The sequence below is a fragment of the Botryllus schlosseri genome, chromosome 11 (assembly GCF_051294905.1).
Source record: "Botryllus schlosseri isolate E-star chromosome 11, Bs_hap1, whole genome shotgun sequence".
Lineage (NCBI taxonomy): Eukaryota > Metazoa > Chordata > Ascidiacea > Stolidobranchia > Styelidae > Botryllus > Botryllus schlosseri.
The window spans coordinates 17,849,508-17,861,173 of record NC_137246.1 but is presented as its reverse complement, the minus strand read 5'-3'; the positions used below and the strand labels follow the sequence as shown (position 1 = coordinate 17,861,173).

The window sequence follows — 11,666 nt, the reverse complement described above, 5'->3', positions numbered from 1 at the left end:
TTGTCTGCTGGAAACAGGGCTGTAATGAATCGAGTCGGACTCGAGACGTGATTTTTTGTTGACTCGACTTTGACTCGAGTCATTTTCTTAAAATTGGAAAATTACTCGACTGGAGTCTATTTATGTATTGCATGGTGTATTGACCAGAGGTGGTCAGTAACGAAGTAGGCTACTTCTACTTCTAATTCGTAATATTTTATAATCTACTTACTTACTTTTCGCTATTTTCAGCTTGACAAGTAGAAGTAGTTTAATCCCCCAATACGAAAGATAGCCTGAGGAATTTCGGGGCTATTTTCACGGAGTACCAACATTTAATATTCAGAAAAGTCAAGTGAAGCCCAGAAATTTTGTTTCGCTTCGCGCATCGTAGTTATGGAGTAACAAATATGTTTTCACGAAAGTATCAGTGAATATAATTTAGCTACCGGATTGCTTGGTTCTGCTCACACCGCATTGTCGCTCATATCAAACATCTCATCATGGCCCACCATAACGTTTGAAACTACCGTTTCGCAATCTATAGCAATTACTTATCATATCGTAATATAGCAACCCATTATGTGTCTTGCTAATCTGGAAAATCCAGCTTTTTAGAACGTCCCGCTAGTTTTAGCAGATCACCTTCGAAGCTTTATGGACAAAAGACATGAAATATATTTTCCGATTTTTAGAAGGGGTATCTGTATTTCACTTTCAATTGCGAGGATCATACTTTGAGTACAAATTACTTTCAGTTCTTTTGTCTGCAGAACATACATTTCGAACCATGAAAGCAAGTGTGGTAATGCCTCCGAGCGAGATAGTGTAATGGTTGTGCGTCCGGCTTCTCGATCGGTAGGTCGTGGGTTCGATCCCCGGCCGGGTCAGACCAAAGACTCAAAAACTGGTATCCGCGGCAATCCTGCTAGGCGCTTAGCAATCACGGATAGCACGGAGGAGAAATAAACCGGGGGTGCAGACTAGATGACCTTACTATAAAGGCCGTATCGCATCTCCCGTCGTCAAAGCATCTCGATGGTGCAGGCGAAAAAAAGACCATCTGTCTCTCTCTCTCTCTTTTCCGAAAATAAAGGTACACTAAATATAACTTTTACGATCCACAATATTTGTTATTAACGTATACTAATCTCGCAAAGTGATGAAACCGTATCCGATACAACTTCTACGTATTGCTCTTCGCCTAAACTTGGGGCCTTCTAGTATGGGGTAGGGCGCCATGCCATGATATTCTCTAAAACGGGGTCTTCTAGCAAACAAAGGGTTAGTATCTCATTTTCATATCAATACTATAATTTGCATCCCATGATCCGAAAGAATGCTTATTCTGTCGACAATTGAAATGTCCTGGGATGCATTAATACGGATCAAGCTCTCTGAACCTTCCGCATTGCTCAATTTGCAGCTTTTGGCAGTCCATACGAACGAATTAAGACTGTCTTCAAAACTACTTACTTACTTGAGTAGATTTAAAGTCAGTCAAATCTACTTATACTTCAAGTAGTTTTGGTTGGCTAATTGAAGAAGTACTTCTACTCGTACTTGAGTAGATTTTTTCGCCGCTACTTCTACTTCGACTTGACTAGCTTTATTGACTACTTTGACCACCTCTGGTATCGACCCGACTTGTTCTCAAGTCATTGCGCATGAGGTGACCAAGTCATATGACTCGACACCTTCCGTGACTTATTCCAGTTTCGTATATCGCCAGGACAGATATAATTCAAAATAGGCCCAGAAGCTGTCTTTTTTCTGTTTGAATAAACATGTTTAGAGTGAGGAAAATTACTATATATTATGAATCCGAGGCATTCAATATCACCCAAGAGTTTTACAAAAGTGAGTTGAACCGAACTTCAACTCAATACTAAACAGTAAATACTGTGACTTGGACTCGCGGACTCGAATCTCAACACCATGACTCGGACTCGACGTTCCCTAACTTATGGACTCGGACTTGACCAGAGGTGGTCAGTAACGAAGTATTTCTACATTTTTTTTTGAAATACTCAAGTAATTTTACTCTACTTCTAGTTCTTACTCAAGCAGAACTAATTTTTCGCTATTTCTACTTCAACATATTTTGTTATTTATTCACCTACTTTTCGCTATTTTCAGTTTGTGAAGTAGAAGTATTATATTTCTTCCAATGAGAGAGTGAGAATGAGACGGAGAAAATTTAGGGACTTTTTTCGCAGAGTGCCAACAATAATCTCAACTATTACAAAAGTTAAGGAAAGTTCGGAATTTTCGTCGTACTTCGCGCGAAATGGATATTGATTGACAAGTATTTTTTCACGGAAGTGTTGGCCACTATCATTTAATAGGGTTATTACCATACCTTGGAATCCAGAAAGGAAGACACATTTTACAAATCATAAAAATCAGATTACTGGACGAGAAAACTGCTTATTCTACAATTTGTCCTAGAAATGCTACCTGAATCATATTCATCGATGCTTTCGTTAAAACTAATCTGTCACTTCATATCTACCTTGCGCAAAGCGTGGCGAAAATTCTGGGTTGTGCCACAAGAGAGAGAGAGAGAGAGAGAGTCTTTATTTTTCATCCAACCAAAATACATAACAAACGGCAGTGATGGCGGTACAGAAAATATGGGTGCACAGTATTCGGTATTAGATGGGAATGATCGATAAGACCGTGAAGGTCATCTAGTCTGATCACACCAGCATCAAACAGGTACACTTGACTCTGAGAAGTCTGGCTGTAAAAAGTGTTTAGTTAAGAAAGGAAAATAGAAGAAAAATTAAACGATGGTAGCAAATGATCAATGAAGCAATGTCTGGGCGAGGTAGGGCAACAGTGTTAGTGTAACGACAGGAGGTGATCAAGTAGGGCTTTTTTGAATCTATCATAAGGCAATTCACGGATATGTGGTGGTAATGCATTCCAAATGATAGGTCCCGAGTACTCGATAGATCTCTTAGTTAGGTTGCTATTGGGTGGGGGTAAGCAGATGTTTCCTTTAGACGAGGATCTCGAGTAATGGGAATGGACAATGGACATGTTTAGCAGGTATGAAAAAGTCATCAAACACAGGAGGCAGACTATTGGAAAAATATTTGTGAACAACTTTTGATACTTCGAAGCGATATAGTTCATCAACTCGCAAAATTCGATGCTTACAGTAGTAAGGCGATAAATTGGTACGTAAAGGTACAGATGAGATCAACCGTATCGCACGGTTTTGCAGGGTTCGAATTCTGCACAAAAATGTTGTGCATGCATTTCCCCATACTAAGATTCCATACTAAGATTCCATATTGCAGATGAGAGTGGAAAAGAGAGAAGTAGATGGTTCGTAGTACTGATCTGGAAACCAAAGATTGGAGACGGGTCATTATTCCCACACACCGAGCTAGTTTTGATATTGTGCATTCAATATGCTGCTTCCAGGACAATTTGGAATCAATGGTGACTCCGAGATATTTTGCTGAGTCACATATGGAGATTTGTTTATGATCGATGTTCACTGTTCACAGTGAAATTATGACTGGCATTATTTAAAACGAGCATCTCGGCCTTATCTGCATTCAAACTGAGTTTGTTTGCTTGCAGCCATCTCGACACTTTTGGGAGTTCCCTATTCACAGATGCATGCAAATCATCGACAGTGTTGGAGGTTATGAAGAGGTGAGTATCATCAGCAAATAGGGTTGTGCACAATACCAAACTCCGTTACGATGCAACATTCGAGGCTGATTTTAGGGGGTCCAGGACCACGAGCAGAATAACATTTATATTTTCGCAATCAGTACCCCAGTAGCTTTCGATTGATACTCATTTTATCAAATTTTAATGCTCGGAAAGCAAGTCAAAAATGACCGTCAAATTGCCTTTGACCAAATGGAAAGTGTGACGTAGACCAAATCACTGAGCCATGATAATTGCTTGTGTTGTCCACACCATATAGGACACTATGATGTGGCATCATATTGTGTAAAATGATCGATATAATAGAATAGAAGAAGCTCTTCGTGAAAATATTTGCCACAATAACCAAATGTATTCATGAGTCAAAACGAGTTTTAGCACCCACTGAGCTTTAACAGCCAGTAGTTTCTTTTCATTGTATCGCATTTTTTGTGGTGTATTTAACTGATAAAATTGCTAATAAATCAATGATAGTTTTCAAATTCAGTCATGCGTAGCACCAATTTCAACTAGCAAAACATTATCGAATCTAAACATTCAATAATAAAACTGTCCACCCGACCATTGGAAAGTAATATATGATATGACCTAACTGATATATTCTAGTCATTCATGTTTGATTTCTACTAAATTCACTACAAACACTTTTGAAACAAGGTATTTTTCATTACTAAATAAAAAAAAACAAGGACGCGGTGATAAATTCAAAAGCATCGATGATAGGACAAAAATAATTAGAGCCCCATTAAATATAACTTGGCATCAAAAAAATTCAGTTAGACAAAAATACTGTTACGCATTTCGTTGCCGGCCATTTCCGTGCCACGACACATCAAGGCAGCGAGCAAACCTTGACCGAAAATGACCACCGCATATTAAGAGAGAGAGAGAGAGAGAGAATCTTTATTCGTTCACATTACATATCAACATCACACAACAAAATTGTATCACAGTGAAAATAATACTAATCAGTTATATTTTTTATCTGAACAAGTCACACACAATGTACAGTGCGATAAGACACAATGCGGTGTCATGAACAGATAGGAGGATGTCGAACGGCAAAATAAATGAATAAAAAATAAAGAACGAAAAGAAAAACAACACAAAGTTTCATGTTGGCTCAAATCTTCGATATACATATATTATACGCTGATTTCTCCATATATGCGCCTGTTGCAGGCGTCGAGGCCGCCGAATACTCTTGCCCCGGCAATCTGAACCCCATACAGTACACAAACTAGAAATACCACCCGCAGGGGAAGCGATGTACCCTATGAAGAAATCCCGATTTGGAATAGTGTGCTTCTCATGAAGGAAGTTTGTCCTTTAGCTTAGTGGAGTGCGTTTGGGCGATTCCCATATCTTTTTAATGTACCTCACGCGGGCTGAGAGAGTATATTTGCATTTGTAAAGATTAACATCGAAAAATCTGTGACATATGAGGCATTAGCAGAGGTGGTCAAAGTAGTCATCGTCGCTACTCAAGTAGAAGTAGAAGTGACGCCGAAATTTCTACTCAAGTAGAAGTAGGAGTGGTGGCTCACAAGTAAGTAAGTAAGTAGGTATTCTACGCCTATTTTTGCCTGCAAAACTGAAAACTGTCAAGTAGAAGTAGAAGTAGTCTAAAATCATAACTACTTAAAAAGTAGTGTGAGTAGGCAAAATCTACTTCAAGTACTTCAAAAAGTAGAAGTACTTCGTTACTGACCACCTCTGGGCATTAGACCAAGGTGGATGCCAGATTGCGAAACCGAAACTGGTCGTTTCGGCATCCTTCTATCCGTTCAAGGGTTGTAAGGCTCGCGAGTAGCATGAGTCATGACTCGACTCAAGTTAGACTCCACTCCAGTCGCAAATATCCGTTGACTCGACTTGACTCGAGTCGATTGCGAGTCATTACGCACGACTCGACACATTCTATATATAGGAATTGATAAGAACATTCTTTATGACTTCTTAAAGTGTCGTACATCAGGACCGATAATGGAAAAATAGGTCCAGAAACTCTTTTATCTGTTTGGATAAACATGTTTAGAGTAACGTGAAAAATTAGTTATATTTTGAATATGAGGCCTTCGCTATCACCGCAGAATTTTGCAGAAGTTGGTTGAATTCGATACTGAAGAGTAAAGACGATGACTTGAATCGATGGTAAATTGAAAATGATTCGAGTCAAGACAAGACTATAAAAGTCAAATTGACTTGTGACTTCTTACAACCCTGATTTGTTCATTACATTACATTGTGTCTTGTGTATAATTGATTGTTTGTGTATTAATCTAAGGATAAAATATATAATTTTACGACAGTAACGAAGTACTTCTATATTTTCGAAGTACTCAAGTAGTTTTTCACTACTTGTGGTACTTACTTAAGTAAATCTCATTTTCGCTACTACTACTTCTACTTTGAAATATTTTGTGATCTACTTACTTACTTTTCGCTGTTTTCGGTTTGTCAAGTAGAAGTAGGAGTATAATCCTCCAATTCGAAAGAGAGACTGAGGAATTTCGGCCCGAAATTTTCCGGGCTGTTTTCATGGAGTACCAACATTTAATTTTTATAAAAGTTGAGTAAAAAACAGAATTTTCATCGCGCTTCGCGCAAGTATAGATCGGGGTGACAAGTATGTTTTCACGAAAGTATCGGTGAATAGGCAAAAATTCAGGTAGCGGTAGCGTTGCTCCCTTTACTCACATTGCATTGTCGCACATATGAAATATTTCATCACAGTAAATATGGCCCATCATAACGTTTGAAACCTTCAGTATAGCTCAATTAACAGCTTTTGACAGTCCATGCGAACGTATAATTATGACCGTTTTCGAAACTATATACATACTTTTACTTGAGTAGATTTCAAGTCAGGAAGTTCTACTCCCAGTAGTTTAAGATTGCTTTAAAATAGACCACTTCTACTAATACTTGAGTAGAGTTTTGCGTCGCTACTTCTACTACTTGAGTAGCGTTCTTGCTTGACTACTTTGACCACCACGGCACATTCGATATTATTAATAGGCCATGACAAAATTATGCACTGATTTCTCATAACTTTAAAACTCGCTCTTTCGAATATTAATGAAAGGCTCGTCATAAAAGGGGGTACGGGCTGGGGGATCCTCCCTCAGAAGTATGTTTTTCTTGACCTTAGATTGAACACCGCATTTCGGGGAACCAAGACTAACGTTAGGGTGTGTGTGTGTGTGTGTGTGTGTGTGTGTGTGAGGGGGGGGTCTGACGAATTGCTGTTTAGGTCCTGCTGAGGTTAATTTTCTAGCAATATATCGATCGTTAACCAAATAGAAAGTCGCGTTCGAAACTGTCGAGTGTCGGATTATGTATGAATGGTGTCTTCATTTTGTCATTTTGTTACGCATTGCATATTAAATATAAAGCATGCGATTTTTCGATATGTCATCCCGAGATGATACTTCATCATATCATAGTAGTTTGGCATCGCGCGTAAATGATGTAACTACGCTGGTAACATAGCTGGACCTTTTGCGTTTATTACTTACGTTGATACATTGTTGTCATGTATTCTGTGTTCTCGTCGTATACTTTATCGTACCGATTTTACCCGGCGAATTTGAAAATACATTCATTCGATTTACGCGAAGTTTAGTAGGCGTCTGTTGACTGTTGGTCGTGATATGATGTGACTTACAGTTTATCCGAAGGCGGTGTATTTGTATGGAACTGACGGAATCCTGGTTTTCTTGTGTTATTCGTTTCAGCGTTTACGGAGAACAATGGAAAAAGATTTGACTGCTAACGTGAAATCCCTTTCAATGGGAATTGTACAATACCGTAGCAGTCTGTCCCAAACCGATGCCTCGCATGTATTGAGGCACATTGATGCGCTGTTGGGAGGACTTGATATGACTCAAATTGATCGACTGTTCAACGCTAAGAATGTGATTGGAACCCAGTGCTTGACTGAAATGGAAAAACTGATAACAGACAGGAACACCAACTCTCACTTGCTCAGTAAAGTCATCGAGTTTTTCAATTCCATTACTAGGGTGCACGATGTACGCATTCATCTGCAGAACTCATTTGACTTATCAAATACCCTGCATGGTCATGTCGCAGAGTTTGGCAAGGAGGAAAAGTACTCCCACATCATACCACACGTGCTTGTCCTATTGGGAAATCTGACATACAGATTACCGGTGAATTCCAGCTCCACGTTCATGGATAAAGTTCTGGAGTTCCTTCTTCAAGAAATTGATGACGAAGACGGTGAAATGCTACACCAATCCATGATGTTACTCAACCATCTGGTGCATAATAATATTTCCATACAAATTCAAGTCAAATCCTTGTTGACTGTGAACAGAATCAGGAGATTGATGCAACTTCTCAAACAAGTTTCAACACAGAGCAGTATCCTGGCACTTTCTATTCTTACGTTGGTATTCTGGAAGGATGACATCGGGAAAAAGCTCTATCGTGGACAAAATTGGTTCAAGGCAATGAAAATAATATTTCACACCTTGTTTGATGAAAATAATTTAGAGGCACAAATAATAGCGGGTGACCTATGCATTGAGCTTCTTAATTATGAGGAGGTTTCGCAGCAAATCTCAATGTATGAAGAGGAGCACGGTTGTATAAATATGCTCTTCGACCGACTTGATACTGACACTCCAGCTGCGTCAAAAATATTGGAAGTGCTACTAAAGTTTAGTGATTTCAACTTGGTGAAGTCGAGTCTTTGTAGAAGAATCTTTGAATATGATGATAAATGCTGGAAAACATTACTGAAAGTAGCATCGCGCAGTACTTCCGATTTAGGATTACCCGTCGACCATCACCCAGCCATTTTGGCATTGACGCTTGTACGAGAAATTTGTGAGGAAATAGTGGAATCCACAACCCCGTCCTCGCAGGAATGGATGAGCGACTTATTCGTGTTGGTAAATTCAAGTCTCTCAAACTCATCTTACAGTGATGTTCCAAAGTACAATTTTCTTCTTCATAAAATATTGAAAACTATCCAACTCGTCTCATGCGTTTTTTCCCAAGACGATACGTTTCAGTGTGTCGCAAAAGACAGTCTCAAATGGGACACCTTAAATTCCATTCTAGAAGACCAAATGACGCACAACTTAACAGGAATCGTATCGACTCAACCCGAGTGGAGCAACACTGGTGTTCATGTGGTTGTGTCTACGTTGGAACTCATGATGTTGGCCAAGGATCTCCTTCCGAGCATAGCGAAAGACCTCTTCCAAGCTTTGCAAGACGTCCGAATGATACCGTTTTTTGTGTCTGCTATCTCGAGCCCCAAAAGTATTGAAATCCAATCTGTTCTTCGTTTGTTTCAGGAGGGCTCGTCTTTACCGGACTTTCCTATTATTCTGCTCGCTGAAAAGCTTGCGGAAGTGAATAAAACGAAAAGGAAGCTGGAGTGCGTTGGGTCTCCAGTGGCAATGAGTTCTGGATTGCATTCAGACCGAATAAAATTATCCGCTAAACAAACGAAGCAAGACGTTCCGTGGTCAAATCTTTATGAGAATCATGCTTTAGAAAGTTTGAGCGTCATGTCCTTACCCAGCTCTTCATCATCCGATGATAAGGAAAATCTGGACGCGCTCGCTACAAATATACACCATCGCGCGAACAGTGAAAGAAAACTATTTGGAAAAACGGCTCAAATACTGGACGTGTACGAGCAAAAAATAGCTTCATTGCAAACCAAACAGAGTCACCTTGAAGACTTGCTGGACGCAAAATCGCTTGCGTTGTCTCAAGCGGACCGAGTGATCGCTCGACACAGATGTCAACAATCGCAACTGGAGGAGGAGTCGAAGAAATTGGCGCAAATGCTGCGAGAATCGGAGACAAAGAGCGAGCATCTGCATCACGACATGAAAGCGATCGACGAAAGCCGGCAAGAAACCGAGAAGGAGTTGGAATCGACAGTGGAGGAGAATCGCGAGCTGCAGAAAATCGCGGAAAAATACGACTCCCTGCAAGTCGCTTTCAACGACAAGCTCCACCGGATCGAAGTCCAAGAACGAAACTTAGCGACGCAAAAGCAAGAGTTTGACACGTTGCGGGAAATGCACGACATGTTCCAAAAACATAACGAGAAGCTGAAGGCCCAAGTCAACGAGGGCGTGTTCCGGATGGAACAGCTTGAGGACGAAAAATTGCAGCTTCTGAAACAGTCTGGCGATAAACAAGCCAGGATTCACGAGCTGGAAAGACTAGTGACAGATACGGAGAAAGCGATCCGGATACACATGAACGAAAAGGCAGAGCAAGCAGCGTTGAATAAGGATCTTGAATCGTCACTGCGTAAATTCGAAGACGAAGCCAAGAATCTGAAAATGCGTATCGGCTCTTTGGAGAGATCGGTGAAACAGGCCGAGCATCAATTGAAAGAGAAAGGGGCGGAGATCAAAAAGCTGCATCAAGGCAACGCCGCGCTGGAGGAACAGCTGGCCGGCGTGATATCGGAGAAACGTGACCTGGTCGACGAGGTGGCGTCCGAAAGAGAGAAGGTGGAGCAGTTAACGCTGAAGTCGGAGAAGCTGAAGCAGACTTTGTCGATGATCACGCAGCTGTCGGCCGAGTTGCCAAATAGCCAAGGATAATGGCGGGCCCAAAATTTGTCTCCTCCCTGAGCAATTCTTCTTTAAAGTTGGAAGCATCAACAGTTCAACACTTGATTATGTAGTATTCTGAAAAAGTAGAATTACTTGTTACTGACCGCCTCTGTTTATACCTTTGGTACTAAAACCTTCCAGCATTTGTTGCCCACGACCCTTTATGGCATATATTACAGTTCCGTTGATAATCACTGGTGGCCAGGATGGAGTCGCTTTGAAAATATCCAATAATTTGTTCAAACTTGGGTCTAGGTATGTGATGGTAGGATCACCATGACAAACTGTGTCGTGGATACTAGCGAGTGCTAGTGCTTGTAGTGAATATATGCTGTTTGTTACTAGTAATAATTCCCTACTAGGCTATACCTTGACTTTTTGCCTGTTATTTCCCTCACCAATACGTGTATGCTCCCATCCACTATTGAAATTATTTACATAGATTGTGCCAGTGACAAGAATGTCAAATAGGCAGAACGCAATTTTATTTTCAATATATTTCGCTTAGCATATGTAGTGTGGGTGCTAGTTCGGAGTTGTGATGAGTCTCGTGGGTTGGATGTTATGGCGTTTTGGGTGACTTGTGGCTCTTACAAAGGTTACTAGCTTGAGGTCGTAGCGTGGCGTCGCAATGCCATAGACATGAGAGGAAGGTACCAGGGCAGTGGTTCTCAACCGGGGGTCCGCGGACCCCTAGGGGGGGGGGGGGTCTGCGAAGCCTCTAAATTTTCAAAATGGTTATTAACCTAATTTGTATTTCTTTCAATTAGGGCAATCACGAGACAGTTTCACTTCATCGCTGCTAAAACTTCAGTACTCACATTAACAGAATGGACGTTTTTTTGAGGTTTGTGGTGAGATATAGAAGTCGCAGTCGTGCAGGTCAATCAGGGTGACTTCAAAATGTTTGCAAAACCCATTTTCTCCTGTCTGTGATATACATAACCAATATTACGGAATAACTTATAAAGATGAGCTGCATGATAGAAATGACTAGGCTGGACGCTGTATCTTCATTAAAAATATGTTTTTCAATTTTAGTACCTTCTATGTTGCGATCATACCCAAATGTGTCGTCGGAATGGACCATCACAGATATTGGCGGAAATGGATTTTAGGCACTCGTTCATCAAATCCAGGGCGACGCAGATTCTCAAGACACAATCGCGTATTACAAGAAATGCAGCTAGTAGGGTTACCATATTTTTGTGACACGAATTCCGGACGCTCTTTAGCGTCCACTAGTGGATTTTAATATGCGGTCGGAGCACATTTGTCGATCAATATGACGTCACAACAGCAAATATTTGTCCGTCGATCGACTAGAGGTGGTCACGATCCGGTTCAGGAGTAAGTGGTTGTGTGTTG

At 40.6% G+C, this 11,666-nt stretch overlaps 1 protein-coding gene across 1 annotated transcript; it reads left to right on the top strand.

Annotated features, from left to right (window-relative positions):
• The first annotated feature begins 7,133 nt into the window (after positions 1–7,133).
• LOC145450504 (protein CIP2A-like) lies at positions 7,134–10,810 on the top strand. Its single transcript, XM_080329023.1, has one exon. It carries the CDS (start codon positions 7,431–7,433, stop codon positions 10,284–10,286), a length of 2,856 nt encoding a protein of 951 aa, XP_080185149.1. The 5' UTR covers positions 7,134–7,430; the 3' UTR covers positions 10,287–10,810.
• Positions 10,811–11,666: the final 856 nt, after the last annotated feature.

Coding starts and splice junctions, on each gene's coding strand:
- LOC145450504 (XM_080329023.1), top strand. CDS start 7,431: ATGGAAAAAGATTTGACTGCTAACGTGAAATCCCTTTCAATGGGAATT.